We start from the raw sequence: 18,616 nt of genomic DNA, 5'->3' as shown, positions 1-18,616 counted from the left end.
AGGGTTACAGCTATGGAATGGGCAGAAGTAGACCACTTAGAGATAGATTTCGGAAATACAGTTAATGGGACTTTGCTGATAGATCGGATTTGGGGAGGAACCTTGAGCAACTGAGTGGATGGACTGCAATGCCATTTACTGTGATTGGAGAGATGTGGCGGCAAAGAAGGCCAGAGCTTGGGGTGTCTGAAGTATATCGTTAATTTTGAGAGGCCTAGTAGATGTTTCAAGCGAAATGTCATGGAGTTAATTGAATCTGCAGGTATTAATCTTGAGATCTTGAGAGAAGAGATCAGGAATACATACATCTTAAGAGTCAGGAGCATAGAAATGGCATTTAAAGCCATAGGACTAAATATGACCTCCTGGAGAGAGAGTGGAAGGCAAAGAGCAGAGGACGGCATCCAGGAAGACATCCAAACATTGCTGCCCCATACACAGCTCCCAACCCCCGCCCCGTGACCTCCCTGGCCACTTCCCCCTTGGAGTGAATAGTGAATTTCTCCCTTCTTTGCGGGGCTGTATTAAGATTTCCAAAAATCCTAGATTCTCCGACCTCTGCAGGTCCCACATCGTATCAAACATAGTAAAATCACCTTCATCCTACATTAAATTTAATTACAGTCATGTATTGCGTGATGACATTTTGGTTAACAATGGATTGTACATACAACAGTGGTCCCATAAGGTTATAATACTGTATCTTTACTGAGCTTTTTCTATGTTTACATACACATGCACCACTGTGTTATAATGGCCTGCAGCATTAATTATAGTAACATGCTGTACAGGTTTGTGGCTTAAGAGCAGTAGGCTATATACCATATAGGTGCGGGTATACAGTAGGCTATATTATCCAGGTTTGTGTAAGTACATTCTATGACTTTCTCACAACTGTAAAATCGCCTTACAGTGCATTTAGTCATATATATGACTATATACAGTTGAGTTGCAATTGACTAGCTTGACATGTTGCATTTTGTAGATAATTAAGATATAATTTGATTTTGATCCTTGCAGTTTTGTTTTTACATTTTATAGCCAACTCTATTTGTAATGTTTTATGCTATTTTTGGGTGTCTTTGGAAAGCTTATAGTGAGTACAAGGGCACAGGACCTTAGCCCTTCATTGTTAAAGTGAGCTTGCTCCTCTGGACTCCCCCAAATCCCCCTTTTAAGGCGCTTAAATACCTTCATATTATACCCATATGTTTTTATGCCTGTTTCCCATATTAGACTATACACTTGAAGAGGGCAAGAAAAACCTCAGAACTTGGTATGTGGCAGGGACTCAGTAGTGTTTATTTATGGGTACAATTAATTTGAGCTCATGAGAAAAAGCCAAGCCCAGGGATACAGCGTGCCTTCTATCTTCACTTGGGAAAAGGCTCTAACCCCCTGCCTTGCAACATGTGTGATGCGGACTTGTTTTTCTCTGGCACTCTTAAAAAGGAAGCAGTGTTGTGCAGAAGGGGTGTGGGCTTGTCGCAGCCACACCCCTGTGAATCTTGCATCAGAAAATTAATCTCTATAGGCCTGACTTTTGTGTGGGCCAAATTAAATAAAGCCATGTTAGTAAAGCCCTGTGAACCTTAAAACACTGTATTCTTAAAATAATGTATTCATTTCTAAAAGAAAAAAAAAAGCTAAAACTCTTACAACTCAGGCCTTAGGGAATGTTTCTGGACTTTTCTAGGAAGTGGGATGCAAAATATCTTTTGTTTCCTGATAGTTGGCCCTGAAAAAAACCACAATTACATCCAAACGATGGCCGATTAGAGAGGAGACCTTATAAGAAAATCCTTCAGTAATAATCCAGTCAAACCATCCTTCTAAGTCCCTTGGAGGTAGAGTGTGAGAACCAACTGCTGGCTGTCCCAGGTCATATTCTGGCCTGCTGAGACTTAGAGTTTCTATATAATTGCATCCTTCTTGCCCAAGAACTGAATCCGGGTCTGGTCTTCACTTCTTGGGATGAAGAGGAGACATGATTTTATGAATTACAGCCCCATTTCTAGGTGCCAAGTAGCTCCAATGAGCCACAGTGAAATTAAGTCCACTTTGGCTCTGCCCTGTTAAATATGTCAAAGGCTCTAAAGTATTCTGCCGAGAACTTCAGCTTTTATGGGTTTGCAACCAAGATATTAATAGCATTTGGAAATGGATGCTGCCCAGAGAAGACAAGCAGGTCTATGCTTTCTGTCATCTACCCATATTGGGTTTAGGGCCCAGGGCCCAGCTTGGGGCAGGTGAGGTCGAGCTGCAGTGGCCCTTTGCTCCCCCTCTGCCATTTTGTGCTAGAGAATGAGAGGAGGGAGCATCGAGTTGGCCGGGGCATAGTTTAAAATTGCCTCTAATTTGCTATTTCTATTCAGCATGCTGCCGTCTGCCATCGCTCTCTCTGTGCGAGGCTGAATGATAATCTGGACGCTGTTAAGAATGCATGTCCATTTAGCTGCATGACATTCTTTGTATGTGAAGGGGACAAGATGCTATATATTTCCATACTCAGATGTGCCAAAAGTATTGCTCCCTTGGGCTGAGAACACAACAATCACCCTCTTCTCTACCAAGGACTTAGTAAGTTCCTCAAAGTGAAAAGTAGATTGTTGAATGGGAAATCAAGAATCCAACAGAAGAGATCAACAGGTGACGAGAAGCCTCTGATACTGGGGTTGAAAGTGAGTAACAAAATTCTGATCGATCTATATCTACCTACAGATGATTAGCAAGGTCTTCCAGGGACGTGGGCACGTGTCCTTCTTATACAAAGCATAAAAATGTAGATTTTTTCTTGACTAATCCATCAAATGCTGAATCACTGCATCATTGCCCATGTAGCAATGGACTAATTCGATTAAAACTATTAAAACATCTTGCTTCCCTGAACATCACGTATGCAGTCAGTTCACTGGTAACGTTCCTCCTGCTCTTTTTCCATGTACCTAGGTGAGCCTCAGCCATGCTTCAAGGATCAATTCTAGTTTTACCTGCTCTAGGAAACTTGCCCCGGTCAGTCCAATTAAAAGGAAGGTCTGCCTGTTCTGAAATTAACAACTCATGTGTCTCACTCATTTGAGATTTAGAATTCACTACTACTGTTCTTACTGTTCCAATTTTATTGTTATGAGTCTCAGTATATATATATATATATATATATATATATATATATATATAGTCCCAATCAATTTGTTTCAAGTCTATGTGGCTCAGTTTTCTTACCTGTAAACAGGATAATACATTTACCTCTGCTTTAGAGTTTTTCTGAGAATTAACAAAGGATATATTTACGTTACTATGTATATACATATTCTACATTCTCACATTGTATGGCATATAGTAAGTGGTCAATAAAATTAATTTCCCTCCTTCCCACAATGGGACTTCATGACAGTAGAGGCTCCCTCTTTAATACCTTTTTGTATCCCCAGGTCTTTAAAACTAGTTGGAGCTCAATCTGTTTGCTGCTTTTCCTGCTTTCTCATTTCTTTTCCCAAAAGGCAGGGAAAAGCCTAGGGACTGCATCTCAAGCAGGGTTCAAGATCTATACTTCACCACTGTTTTTACCTAACTGCTCAGTCCCACCCCATGGTATGCACTGGAGGTTTATTTGAAACAAAGTCATGTTCTAGGTGTCCAGAGATATAGTCCCTGTGGATTTAACACAAGATGTCAGCACATTGAACAGAGCCATATTCTCCTTTAACAGCTTTTGCACTGCCCCTTTCCTTGCCCCCAGGCCCTGGCCCCCACCCTTGCACACACACACACTGGTGGGCATGCAGAACTCCAGAAGAAGTGGGCCCAGAGCACCCCGTACTTGGGCCCAGCATCTATACAATATGTTAGAAACTACACTAAGCTTTTATAGATTTTTTTACAGTCTCCCTTCTAACACAGATTTACCATACATTCATACCCAAATATAACCCGTTCCTTTAAAAAGATTACACTGCTGTTTCTTTCTCCCTCCTTTTCAATTCCCACTTCTGTTCGTTCACCCTTTCTTTTCCAACTTTATTTAAATACTTCATTCATCTCTACTGTTTCTCTCATATTCAGCCTCTAGGTGGAAACAGAGAAGTTTCTCATGACCTCACCCTTTCAGAGATGTTTGTACATGGGTATGAACAGATCAAATAAACAGGAACTTAGGTTAATTTAATAGAAAAAATAAAATATGGAATAACATTGATTTTGGCCAGTATCAATTACAACCGTTCTACTATATTTTACAAAAAAACAACTGAACATTTTACACATGTACAGTATTTTTCAGTAAAAGTGGATTTTGATTTAACAATGGGTCACTAATTAAAAGTAAAAAGACAAAAGGAAACAGAAGATAGGACTTTTGTCTCTAGAAGGTTAGAGCATTTGTTAAGTCTCCAAATTTTGTACTATCTATTACATATATCTCATTATGAATATATATATTTATACATAATATATAACATTAACTTAAACTTTGAAAGCATTATGTTCTAGTTAATAATGTTATGTAGATAAATGAGGCAGTAACACACTAGTAGTTAAACCAGTATTTCCACGATGTGCACCTGCATGGTCCATGGGAAATGGAACGCAAACTGGTAGACCCCAATGAATTTGGCTGCCAGGTTGATGGTTATTTGTCTAAGAACACAGGTATTATTTTTATCTTTCCTATCATGGTAACCTTGTGCCTCAAATATTACGGACCAGTTCAGGTAAATGAAATTTTTTTGCAAGCAAATCTGGTTTTGCCATCTGCTTGACCTCGCTTTAGGCTTATGCTTACATTTGTCCATTTCAAGACTTGCCTTTAAATGTAAAACTACATGCCAGACCCAGGATTAACTTTCATTCTTTGTGTCAGAAGGGCCTGCAGTGCTATAAAGAGGAAAACTGCTCAGCAAAATCAGCTGGTTCCCTAGTTTCTTATGAATCATTATGTGACTTAATATCATTACAATGCTATTAAGAGGGTCGTCAGACTACTTACTATTCACCTTGGGTCTCAGTTTGTAAGTTAACGTTGATGTCTAGGGATACTTTCAAGGCAGGCTTTTCACTACCTTGTTGCTCGGATGGGGATCTTAGCATCCACTTCCCATCTTTTTCCTGGGATAGTCTGTTTGACACCATTCCTCCTCTCAGCTGTGAAGCCAGTGGCATCTTGGAAGTGAGGCTCTTAGAAGTGTAAAGCCTGCAAGATGGCTGGTCACTCCCTAAGTAAATGAGGTCAGCAATGGAGCTTTGATATGAAAAATGAAGAAATCTGCTATCAGTCTACCCTCCCCTCAAGAGAGAAAGTGTGAAAAGATCTATAAGGTTACATTGTTTCTGACTACTGATCCAAAACAGTTTTCTCATAATTCAGTCTGCTAGTTTTCACGAAATGTTTAGGGAGTCATAGAAAACCAGTGAAAATATTTCTAAAACAAACAAACAAAAATAGATGATTTCAATGACATTCAGTGGACAGGTGTGTAACAGCATGGCACAGTTATAGAGGGACAGAAGAGTGGGAAAATAAGAGAATCAGGAGGGTACAATCATGCCACCCATATTCAATTTCCAGTTTTATTTTCTTAAAACGACAAGATGAAAAAACTTCTAATAAGCACCATTGAAAAAAGTTGCCTGGCCAACATGGGCACGAGCTTAAATATTATTTAAATAAATTCCATTTCTTAAAAAATACAGGACCTCTTAGAAACTTTTGACTCCAGGAAGAAATTTCCTGTATCATACCCAAAAATGTTTCCCACCATGATAAATGGAATTTCTGATGGCCTTTAAAAAAAATGGTATGGGGATAATGGCTAGATAGCACCAAGAGATTGTGCAGGGTCTACAAAGTTAACATTCTGGATTTCAGGGAAGCTGGATCAGTCTCAGCTCTTTTACGTATCTCTGCATTCTGCCCATCTGTCCATCACTAATTTGACTATACAGAGCAATCCCATTTGATGAACTGTGTGTAAAATAACCCAATCTACAATGGAAAAGCCAGTAGCAGCAAGTCTATCTGATGATGAAACCAGTGGAGCAGACTTATCAAGTGAGTAAAACGCAAAAACCAGTACATAATGCATGAAGTCAATTACATGTGGAAAGTATCAACGTCTAACTGTGACACACTAACACAAATGACACTGAACACGACTCTGTAGGATGTTCCTAATGCCCTCAGGTCCAGTTTTCTGTCATTTCCCCCCATGGTGCACTCAAGCATGAAAAATGACTGATGCAAGAGCTTTCTGTTTCATTTTGATCTATGTATGCTCTTGTGATGTTTTGGAAAGGTATTTTTAGGCATCTCAAAGGGGAAACAGGCAAGTAAACGCAAAAGGAAAAAAAAAAATGGACCTTCAAAACCAGGGCAGGAAATCAAATCATTACTTTAACGTCAAATTTTGGCATCAAATGCTTTGGTCATACAATACTGTCTCTGTGGTTCTGGCTGTTTAGCACTAAACACCCAGTTATAAAAGGTAGGCTTGTTGTAGGTTTATTTTTCTTTTTTTTTTTTTTCCATTTAAGTTCTGACAAAACAGTTCACCATCTCCCTGCACAAACTTGAGAGAGAGAGAGAAAAAGAAAGCAAGAAAGAGAGAGGTGCCTTGCTTTTTTTTTTTGGCTTGTTTTTTTTTTCTTTTTAATAATATGGAATAATCTATAAGTCTACAGGAACAAAGAAATCTAAGATGGCTGCTCAGCCTTGGAATGTACATGTTTTGCAGCAAAGTTGTTGAAGAACCTTCCGTTGGCACAGATTGTTCTTTTTCACAAGCATACAGAAGCCTCCTTCAGCCCAGGACTCTTCCGTTGCTTTTCCGGGAAGTCAGCAAGAGACAGGGGGAGTTGAGGTCGAGAGCGGCATGATGTGCACACACGGAAGAAGGTTGTGATTGGCCAGAGAGGCAGATTGGGGGATTGGAAGAGATCATTCAGGAGCAGTCAACAAGGAGGAAATTTGGTCCACCCACAGTGATTTCAGTCAACAGCATTGTTTTTCAAGGAGAGATATTGCAGTCCAACGGGAAATGTGATTGGTATCCATTTGTGGAAAGAAAAAAAAAAAGATTAGAAAAAGAATAAATTAGAAATCAATAATATAAGCAAGAAATTTTTCTTCTTAGAATTACCTAGAGCAGAGAGTATACAATCATTTGTACTATATTTCATTGAATCCAAGACACAGGCCTTAAGATGCATCATCATTTTAAGTAACAGAAAGAAAAAAAATGGTTCTTATTAAACTGTGGCATAATATTCTCTTATCAATCAGAATTTTAATTTTATACTTATTAAAAGTATTTGTTATATAACATTCTGTTGTGCTTCTGTGCTTAGGCATGAACACTTCCTTTGGATATTGAACAGGAGTTTAATTTTCTGAAGCACTTCTGAACGCAATTTTTACTAAATTTAACACAAGGAGTAGTAACTAACTCAGTTGAACAGACGTCTCTGTGCCCAAGTCTCCTATCTGGGCAGTGACACTTGTCATATTAACCTGCTGGTCCAAAGAAGCTGTAAACTACCATGAATTAGAGGATGCATCTGATTTAATGCTTTAAAATGTAAAGCATTTAAAAAAATGTATGTCTTAGAATCATGGAAATATGGCAGTTGGAAGAGAATACGTAGCACATCTTGAAATGCAGTTGCCATGTGATCTGAAAAGCCTGGTGAGCCATCAAGGATCTCATTCTTTGACCTATTTTGCCCATGATCCTGACACTCCACTTTTAGCAAAGTGCCATTTAACCTATCCCATGTCCCCATGGTTTAGGGAAAGCAGTTAAAGCATCACAAATTTTGAAATGCCTGGTACCAAGTGCTATTGGTGAAAACTTCAAGTTATAGTGGATTTCCTGTGTCGACCACTTAAAAATCTTCCTCAGTTTTGTGGTTACTAACAAAAAGTTCTGGTCATATGCAGATAGAGGGGTACCATGCTTTTAAGTAAAGGTAAGGAGGCACTTGCTGGTAACTAAAGCATGATACTTACACGGTCCCTGGGTAACCCCACCTGGGCCTCTCACCCCAGTGTGGTGCAGTTAGGGCAAGAAGCCCTTGGAACACAGCCTGAGTGGGTCGGGCCCATCTTGCCAGGCCAATCACACATCAGAAAAGCCATGAAGATGCACAGTCACCTTGATGCTCCAAGGAAATGAGACCACACATGATGTTCTATCAGCGCCATCATGTGCCCAGTTCTTTTTGATGCCTTTTTTAGATTCCTCATAGGGAATTGTAGAATAAGCATTCGAGGTCAGTAGTATTGTCATTTTTATTTTTTACAGATGAGAGAAATGAGTCCCAGGTAAGTTTATAACCTGCCCGAGGCCTGGAGCCCAGATGTGAGCTACAGCATTCTGACTCCCAAGTCCCCGTTCTCCCAGCCATAGTACTGCTCTGCTGTCTTGTGACATTTCCACAAGGGAAGATATTCAAGAGAAGGGAAAGAATAACCCTAGGGCAATGATGATGTCACTGACTATTCCAAATGCATACTTTCCCCCCTTTTTCTATTTTCATAATGATCCAAAGAGGTTTTGAGCAACAAGAGTTCAAAACAATTTCTGCATAAAATTCAGATGCACATTTTAGGGCTCCTTCAGCATAAATTATATTGTAAGTCAAAGTTCACAAAATGTTGGGAGTTGGAATAATTTAAATTCATTCATTTCACAGATGGGGAAACTGAGTCCAGAGAAGTGAGGGGACTTGGCATTTGCCAAATTGTCAAGGAGAATGGGACAGTGCAGTGGTCCTCAAACCTGTCTGCGCATTAGAAACATCATTTCTAAGAGAAGGTCAAGAGAATCTAAAAATATATGCTTAGGTTTCACCCCAGGTCAATTCAATCAGAATCTCTGGGGAAGGTGTGGGGTCCCAGCATCTTGGTTGTGAACCATTGGTGCAAAGAAGAAAAAAAAAAACAGACCAACATTTATAATTATTAAGTTCTATACTTGGTTCTAACACTTTGTAGCTCTACACCTTGAATTTTCCCTTTTGTAAGACTGGAATATTAATTCCTAGCCTCACAGGTTTTCATAAAAGATTCAAATACCATTTGATTATTATTTACATATCAAAATTATAAACAGCATAAAGAATAGAAGAGTGGCAAAAAAACTACTGTGTCTTCATATGATTGAGTTTTATGCTGTTATTAAAAATAAAGTTTCCTAAGACTTCATAAAAACATAGGATAACATTTATGCCTAATGCTTGGTGTGAAAAGCAGGATACAAAACTCTATGTCCATGATATTAAAAACATCTGGCAAAAAGTACACATGGCAGAAGACTGTAAAGAAATATATCAACAATTAACTAGAAATGGCTACATACTGTATAATTCCAACTACATAACATTCTGGAAAAGGCAAATCTATGGAAACAGTAAAAAAAAAAAATCAGTGGTTGTCAAGGATGGGGGAGGGAGGGATAGGCAGAGCACAGAGGATTTTTAGGGCAGTGAAACTACTCTGTCTGATAATATAATGGTGGATACATGTCATTACATATTTGACCAAACCCACAGAATGTACAACACCAAGAATGAACCCTAATATAAACTATGGACTTCGGATGATAATGATGTGACAATGCAGGTTCATCCATTACAACAAATTTACCACTCTGGTGTCAGACCGATAGTCGTGGAGCCTGTGCATGTGTAGGGGTAGGGAGTATATGGGAAATCTCTGAACTTTGTATTCAATTTTGCTATCAATCTAAAACTGCTCTAAAAAATAAAGTTTATTAATTAAAAAAATTAACTGGAGCCATCTGGCTAGTGGGACTCTCGGTGATTTGCAAACAAATAAACCCACTAAAGGTGTAAGTTCAAGACGAATGAATGCCAATAAGATGTTGAGCGTGTCCTGATACAGGCTTGTTTTTTTTTAAGTGGAAAAATATTAGACCTTAAAGTAGAAAGATCACACTTTGCTCAGAAGATCAAAATGAGCAATTGTACTCACCATCCTTGCAGATGGCTCCCATCTGACACATTCCTAAGTCTAAGAGATACCCACTGGGACAGCTTGTACAGTTCTTGAACCCTGGGCCATTGCACGTCAAACAACTGGTATCACATCTACGGAAAAATGTGCAATTTTTTATCCATTGACACATTATGCACAGGGAAAGGTATGCTTACTAGCAACCTCTTAATGTCTTAAACTTAATTCTCCCTCTGGAGAGGGAAAGTTAAGCTTAAAAATCTTTTAAAAAATTTTTCTTACAATAATTTCTAGGTTTGATAACATTAAAGACATCCTAGCAGGTAGACACTGTGATTTTTAAAGGGGATATAGAAGGTACTTGAAATAGAAATATTACTTTAGAGGTTTTAAGGTGCTCCTGCATTAAAAAAATAAAAATATCAAAGATAAGTTGAGTTAAAGGTGCAGGACAGTGTCCATAGGTAAATGTTTAAACCTAATTTTATCATTAAAAATTCTAAGTTTTCTTATTATTTACGGAAACAGTCCTATAAGGAGCTCAGGTCCTAAATGCTAGGGCCAAGGGGGCAGAGTCACTTACTTTTTGCAGGATTTGTATCCATTCTCTGAAGAGTGGTCAAAGTAATAGCTGATACTACAGCTCTGCACGCATCTCCCATCCTCCATGAAGTAACCCTCTGTGCAGTTAATGCAGCCATCAGCTCCCGCCCCTGGAAAGGAAGACAAAGGCAGGAAACAGAAATGGAACCTCAGTGGCAATTGCATAATGGGGCTTCTTCTTTAACAGCTTGCAAAAATGACATTAATCTGCAACTATTTTAAGAGCAATAACTTAATATTTGTGCTTTTTCTTAATTTCCTTGGGAACGCCTCCACCTCTCACCCCAGTTGAAAGGGAACCTATTTGCCAAAAATATCCACTCTCTTTGGAAAGAAGAGAAGATATCACTGGGTTATTTAAGTTTCTCAACAAGGACAGAATGCTTATGACTGTTTGAGCAAGAATACACGCACAATTACCAAAAAAGAAAAATGTTTCTCGAGAATTTACTTTAACAGTATCAAATAGGTTGCAGGAGTGATGGCTAAAACCAGAGCAAGACCAGAACCGGGAGAAGCAACAAAAGAACCGTGGAAGGTACCAGCACAAGTGGCGCAGAAGCGGTGGCAGGGCTGGCAGTCCTGGCCATTGAAGTACTGCCCATCTTCACAGGAGACAGAACACCGGGATCCCTGCAGGCTGGGAGAAATACAAACGGAGCTTTAAACAGACTGCTGCAATCAAGGCAAAGCAGTAATGACTCCCCAAACTCCATATGTAACAAATATAGTTCCCTGCACAGACCAGTGGATTTGGCAAAGCTTCAAAGCAGGGGAAATAGCCCTTGTACCCTCTTTTTTCCCCCTCCTGATGCCTATAATGCTTCTCTGTGCCTATAATGATGTCTGTAGCCTGTACATGTGCTGTTAAGCTTTGGGGACATTCTCCTTAATTTGTTAGACTGATGGACACATTCCAACTTTGTCCAACATCTTACAACCCAGAGGTTTTGTAAAGTGTTTGATTGATAAAACAATCACATTGTCTAACAATATGCCTACCAATTCCCTAATATCCAGACTTACTACATAATAAATCTGAAAGTTATTTTATAATTATAAATGCAGTAGCAACACATGGTAAAATGAATTATGCTTGAATAAAAGACAACTACCCCTGCCCACGCCCCAGCCCAAACTCCTTAGAGTAGACATTTTTAAGTGCTGCTGATGTTAGTGTTATATTGGTTCCCATAAAAACAAAATTCTAATATACCTTTGCCTCCGTTTCTTAATTTGCTCATTTTAAACACTCTAATGATATTAATAAATTTAGCAAAATTATCTATCTATATCATTGCTTCCCCAAACTCAACCTTTCCTAGTTACTATTATTTAGTGTTTCTGGGAGTTATCTACACCATATTAAATAATTTATTTAAATTTCTATTTCTCTATCTAGCACTATGAAATAGCATCTAATGAGTTGCCAGACTGTCAAATGAGGAACGCATATTTTTCTCTCCATCCTAATTTCTGTCAGCTATGACATTTTTCATAGTCTACAGATTGATTCTTAAAATGCAAAACAAATACATAAAATTACAATATTTAATCTAAAAACATTATCCCTTAAATAATGAACATCATTGGAAACAGTGGAAACATAAACCTATGTCACCAAATCAATGACACTAGGAGATGCGTATCTAAGCAACAAGGTCAAAGGGTTTCTATTTTCTTCAACTCTTTATAGTGTTCCAATTGGCATCTTGTTTGACTTCTTCATTTATGGATCATACTAATTGTAGAAATTACAATTTCCTTCTCACTACTGCACTTGACTAGTCTTAAAACAAATAAATTAACATTTATTTTTATGTTCATTAAAGACATTTGGAAAGTACAAGAACAAAGTAGATGAAAAAAGAATCCCAAATAGTCCCTGTTAGCATTTTAATTCATTTCCTTCCTGGATTTTATGCACAGACATTTTCTCCTGTTTGTTTTTAGCCACTATTTAAAAACGTACAAGTCTCTTGAGGCAAAACTGTCAACTCTAGAAGCCCCTAGAAAAATGTAAAGGGCCTCCAGGGAACTGAGGGCAGCGTAAGTGAAAGTGTACTCCATTCATACATGTCTCACTGGCCAGAGAGCTGTCATTTAAAAAGCCAGTGAAAGAAAATCCCTTTCCCTTTCTGTAGCGCTAGAAAAAAGGACATTGCCTCAAATGGATCCTTTTGTGGGAAGAAATAAGGACCACCGAAAAACTTATCCAAGTTTCAAAAAACTGCCTAGTTGTTCGAATGCAGGACAGTACTTTCCTGTGAGGTTGGCGTCAGTTCAGCAGGAGACAGAGGTTGCACTGTGTGGGGAAGGAATGAACTAAGGGGGACGGGCAACAGGCAGCAGCCACCGAACTCTGAAGCTTTCTGAAGCTTTCTGCCGCTTCCAAACACAGGTATGGAGAGGCTAGCACACCTGGTGCTGGGACCGCCTCCATTGTTTCTGTGATAAACAGGGCAGGTGAGACCTGTCCTGTCCAACATGCTCAGGCACACGGGGGGCTACTGAGCCCTTGAAAGGTAGCTAGTGTGGCCAAGGAATGGGATTTTAAATTTTATTTAATTTCAATTAAGTCTAATGTGAAAAGTTGGCACTTGATTCCATTATTGGGAAAATTTTGAGTAAGTCTGGAATAACTTGGCTATGTAAAATTTTCTTTTTCCACTAGATTTTATAAAAGCTAAACAGAGATCAAGTATTTCTCATAAAAAATTTTTGTCCGAATTGAGATGTGCTTTAGGGGCAAAATGCACAACTAGATTTTGAAGACTTAATACAACAACAAAAAGAATATATAATAGGCTCATGAATACTTTTTTATATTGTTGAAATGATAAAATTTTAGAGATATTAGGTGAAATAAAATATTTTATTAAAATCAATTTCCCCTGTATCTTTTTATTTATTTTAATATGGCTACTGGCACATTTAAAATTACATGTATAGCTCTCATATTTCTACTGGTATGCAGTGGTTTAACTCACTCTGTAAAATGTTCCCTAAGCAATAAAATAATATAAATAATTCTTTATTACTCATGGACCAATTTTGTGACAGATGCTGGAATAAGTGCCTTGTAAATGTTATCATAGTTAAACCTTATAATCCAGCAAAGTAGGGGTTTTTATCACCATTTTATAGATAAGAAAATGGAGACTCAGAGTGGTTAAGTGACTTGCCCAGGATCACACAGCTAATAAATAGCAGAGGACAATTTGAGCTCACATCTGCTCCTTCTCCAAGAAAAGTTAGGAAGCTGAATAAACTGTTATTTATCAAGGTTAAAGTCTCGAGATGAAAGGTGCAAAGCAAATTAACACTGAATGCATTTATAAGGAAAAAAAGAAAGAAAAGCCACAGGTAGTCAAAAATCTAAATGAAAAGGATGTTCCCATAGTGATCATTTTTTTTTTTTAAATTTTTCTTCTCTCTTCCTTTCTCTCTTTCCTGCCACTGCTTTATCAACTAACCCATACTGAATAATAGGAAGAATTACCTGCCTGGAAACTGCCTGGACTCTGCCTATTTTATCTCTGATCAAAGGTGAAAATAAAGGTATAATCAATACTTAAAAGGGGGGTAGTGCAGCAGAATTCTAACTCTATCTAAAGCCAGGGTCCAACTTCTCACTCAACATAAAATGGTCTGACTTTCTTGGCTAAGCGGCTACGTAGTGCATTTGAGCTGCGTGTTGCTCTCTTCCAGAGTTTACCAACTCTCCCAGCTTTAGCAACGAACAAGTCATCCACTCAAGGAACACATCTCCCGGTGTTAAATCTATGTGCATACCGCAGCATAATGGAAACAAGCCTGAGGTACTTAAGATAAGAGAATGATTGGCTATGTGAAGAGAAATAATAAAGATAAGGGAATAATTTCCGACCATCCGAGGAATGAATCAAAGGATTAAATATAACTCATTGGCACTACCTGCATAGTAATCCTTGACTGGCACAATGTAGGCGAACCAGCAACAAAGAATGCCTCTCCAAGGGTCATTTTTACTGACTCATATCTGAGCCCTCTTTTCTAAAGAGAATTTATTTGGCTTATAACCCTTCTCTAGCCAAGACGGCATCCAATTTTTCACATATAATGGTGGAGATAATGCAAATAGCAACCAAGTGCTAGAATGGGAGTCAAACCAAGGGTAGATCGGGAGTGCGCTATTTATTTACTTTTTTATTATTATTTTTTTCATTTTTTTTTACATTGAGAAGCTCCCTGGGCTGTGTGACTTGATGAAATCCTTCACTCTCTTACCTTAACCCATCCCTACATTCTGTACAGTTGTGGAATTCAGTACATGTCTTGCAGTTTTCACTGCATTTCCGGCAAAGATTTTTCTCTGTTTAAAAAAAACAACAACAAAAGTTATAAATCAGTAGGTAAACTGGATTCCATAAAAGCTTGTGGAGATGTTTTAATGTTTGTTAATGTATGCTATGGTACCCATGGCCTTGAGTAGAAAATTGCAGCAAAAACCCCAGAATCACCATTTGTTAACACTTCTCAGCAAACCCAATTCAGGCAGGAACTGAAATACCGGGAAATAGACTTCCCTGCCACTCTGCAGACAAGACAGCTACAGCCCAGTTAACTCTTAGTTGAATAGTTTATAGGCTTTTTTCTTCGTCTTCCCATTCTCTCTCCCAAGTAGGGTTTCCTGGCTTCCAATAATGAAAATTCCACTCATGAAGCTGTGCTAACGCCGCCATGTGTGAACTGAAAAGCAATGCTGGAGGCTGCTGAATGGGGCGGTAGATGCCCAGGCTTATAGCTTTTAGGACTATTCTGATGAGCTGTTCTAGGAAAGGGAACCTACGTTTAAGATTACGAGGTAAGAATTCCTTATTTCGTGCATTGTCTAAACTAGTGTCTTGCACTTTATAGCAGCCGTGGAAATGATATAAATGTCATTATAGTTCAGATAATATCTATATTCTGGAGAATAGAAATGTATCGGTTTGAACAAATATACTGTAAAGGCTGGCTTTCCTGTGTAATACCAGGTCTATATTGTTAAAAAAAAAAAGACAAATTCACAGTTACTTTATGGTGGAAAATAATGATTTGGTATATACATATATATATATATATATCTTTAGAGATGGGGTCTCATTATGATGCTCAGGGTGGATTCGAATTCCTGGCCTCAAGCTATCCTCCCAACTCAGCCTCCCAAGTAGCTGGGAATACAGGCGTGATGTGGTATATTAAGGAAGGCCTTTTACCTTAGACAAAATTTTGCTGGAGACTTGGTACCTGCTCTGATATGCAAGCGGATTCCATTCCACATATATGTGTAGTGAACCGAATGGAGCTTTGTTCATGGGCTTCTCTTCCTCTATCTGCTTTTTAAATGTCAGTGTTCTTCAGCATTCCATAGAGAACACTGCTTTAATGGATGTCTGCAAGGACCTGCTAGATCTAGACTGAGCTCTCTGCATGAAATACAAAGCCCTTTACAATCTTAGGGTAGTTATCAGATGGTCTCTGTCACTGTGTCATTGAGAATACTAGACATGGCATAGAATCTGAACTTAGACGACCTAGGTTTGTATTCTGCTTTGAGAGCCTTCAGTGGGCAAGTCCAGGGTCTCTGTTCTCTCACTTGTTACGTGGAGATTACAATGACACTTGCCTCTCAGCTTGTCTTAAGAAGTTAATGAAATTACTCAAGGGAACCATATGAACTATTAAGCATTGCAATTATTACTAGTCATGATCATATGTGATCACTATATTGTATATAAATGGACTCATTAGAAGAGGAAACTATAACAAAGGCAATTACATAGAAGGAGAGAGATACACAGACCACTTGAATCAACACCACATGGTAGCTGAAAGTAATAGCCTTTCTTAATTATCCACCTCCCAGGCTCTGGAAACAGAACTAACTGACTCTCTCAATTATCTTGATCCTGTCATGCAATATTCTAGAACCAAATTTCTTTCCCGAGGCTCAGCCTTCTTGATAGAAATTGGACTTTCCCCCACCAAAGAATGTGGCACATTTCTGCAAATCCCTCATTCTCTCTCCTCCCTCCCGGTTTCTCCTTTCTCCATCAAGTTGAAGCTCATACTCCAAATCTGGGGACAAATAAGAACTACAGGGGAGTCCCTACTCATTGCTCTACACGGCACATTAGGAGACTCCATCTTCCTCATAGAGAAATAAATGCCACCCTTTGAATCAAGAGAGAATTTTACTTCTTTTTTTTTAAACAATTTTTGTTCCTTTAAATCTGAGTTTTCTTTTTCTTAGATTGTACAAAAACATGAAACGTTATGTCATCATATATCATGGTGTGACATCCTTGTTAAAACAAATTATCCGGAACTCAGAAATAGAGTAAAAGTGACCTGTAGCCCCTTTCAGGGCCACATTGGAGCACTAACAGGTCTGCCCAAAGGGCAATGTGCCACTATCTGTTTGCTAATGACAGCTGATTAGGGCCCAGACTCTGTGAAGTTACATGTTAATGCACAGATTTTTATTTCATAAAGTTGCAAATGATTTCTATCCATTAGAAAAAATACCCACCAACATTCTAATTGTATTGCCGTGTGGAAAATTATTCAATTTTGTCTCCAACTCAGCAAAAGGATTTCATTTTGCCTTTCCTGGTGGACTGTTGTCCCTGATCATCTTTGAACCCATTTATCATCTTACATGTTCCCTCATTAACCGGTTCAATAAGTCTTTGACACATGCTCATTCTCCATTTACAAAAAAGTCATGTTTCTTGAACTTTTCAAAAAGTATATTTTCATACCATACAGGCCTGGTGCCTATTTGGTGGGAGTGCAGAAGACTGCAGGCCTCGCTGCAAGTCAGCTTATAAGGCTGGCCCTTGGCTGCCATCTGGGAACTTGGGTTTTGGGAAGGTTCCCATCACCCTAATCACAGTGGCTCATGTTGTCTAAATCCGTTTGCACAAATGATACAGTTTATGGTGAACACCTCATTTCCTTCTAGGAGTCTGGAATTTTGGTCCATGCTAGGCCTGACCAGCCCCCAGTAACAACCCTGGGCGCTGAGTCTCCAGTGAGGTTCCCTCATCAGGTCCCTCAACACGGGGTGGCATGTTGTCACAGATTGTTGCTGGGGCAATGAACACATTCACTGCCATGTGAGTTGTATTTAACTCATTCTGGGTTTCAGCCCCGGGCCTTGTGAAGCATATGTAACTCACACATCTCTTCACCCTGGGAGCCTTGTGAACTATTTTTCAAGTTGCATATAATTCATGCACAGAAAACAATAAAAAAAGAATGAATTTTTCATTAAATTCAAAAGAACTGTTTTGTTTTTGAAGTTTTTATTCTATTTTCGTTATAAAACACCATGGACCCAAGGAAAAAAAATTTTTTTTTTCGTAGTGTGGCAGTTGATGTGTTAAACACGTCCTCTGTGACTTCCCTGGGAGGGGACACTTGGAAGCTTGTGACTGGTTTCCTCTGGACTTTGTCCCATATGCCTTTTCCCTTTGCTGATTTTACTTTGTACGTTTCGCTGTAATAAATCATACCTGTGAGTACACCGGTATGATTTGTAACATGACTACTGTGAGTATTCCTAGCAAATCATTGACTATGGGCATGGTCTTGAGGGTCCCCTGAGAAAGTTAGTTACAGCCATTTTTAACATAAAGCTTCTCAACTGTTCTTTTAAAATAAATTGGCTAGATCCTGTTTGATATGAAGCAAAGCCCAGATTTCATAAAGGAGGACTGACCCTCCAAGGCCACTTGAAGGAAATTCTAAGACCCAAATATTGGAAGTCAACTCACTGGTGTCCTGATATGACCCATCAGGGCAGTGAGTAACACAGCTGTTGGTTTCCTCGTTCAGGAAGTATCCGTATTTACAGGACAGGCACTGGTCGCCATGGCTGCCGAAGCAGGCTTCACAGTTGGGGGCACACTTCCTGCATCGCTTCTTGTCCGCATGGTAGTGGCCAGGGGGGCAGCTGGAGACACAGATCCTGTGTTGCGGAATGAGAAGAAAGAAGGCAGCGTCACTAGTGAC

The 18,616-nt window shown here is 39.0% G+C and overlaps 1 protein-coding gene across 3 annotated transcripts in view; it reads right to left on the bottom strand.

The window, feature by feature from the left end:
• PCSK5 (proprotein convertase subtilisin/kexin type 5) overlaps window positions 1-18,616 on the bottom strand; it is a 409,990-nt gene that overhangs the window by 135,752 nt on the left and 255,622 nt on the right. For 2 of the 3 annotated variants that reach the window (XM_045562586.1, XM_045562587.1), the window contains 6 exons: window positions 18,379-18,572; window positions 14,843-14,927; window positions 11,116-11,213; window positions 10,554-10,683; window positions 9,989-10,104; window positions 4,143-6,816 (listed from right to left, as the gene is read on the bottom strand). In XM_045562586.1, the coding sequence (XP_045418542.1) occupies window positions 6,701-6,816; window positions 9,989-10,104; window positions 10,554-10,683; window positions 11,116-11,213; window positions 14,843-14,927; window positions 18,379-18,572 (739 nt within the window). In that variant the 3' untranslated portion in view covers window positions 4,143-6,700. Of the gene's footprint in view, window positions 1-4,142; window positions 6,817-9,988; window positions 10,105-10,553; window positions 10,684-11,115; window positions 11,214-14,842; window positions 14,928-18,378; window positions 18,573-18,616 lie in introns of those variants that run through there. The other variant, XM_045562588.1, reaches the window with a different exon arrangement.

This window comes from Lemur catta, chromosome 10 (genome assembly GCF_020740605.2).
Source record: "Lemur catta isolate mLemCat1 chromosome 10, mLemCat1.pri, whole genome shotgun sequence".
NCBI lineage: Eukaryota > Metazoa > Chordata > Mammalia > Primates > Lemuridae > Lemur > Lemur catta.
The sequence above is the reverse complement of the archived record's forward strand: the minus strand, read 5'-3'. Positions and strand labels throughout refer to the sequence as shown.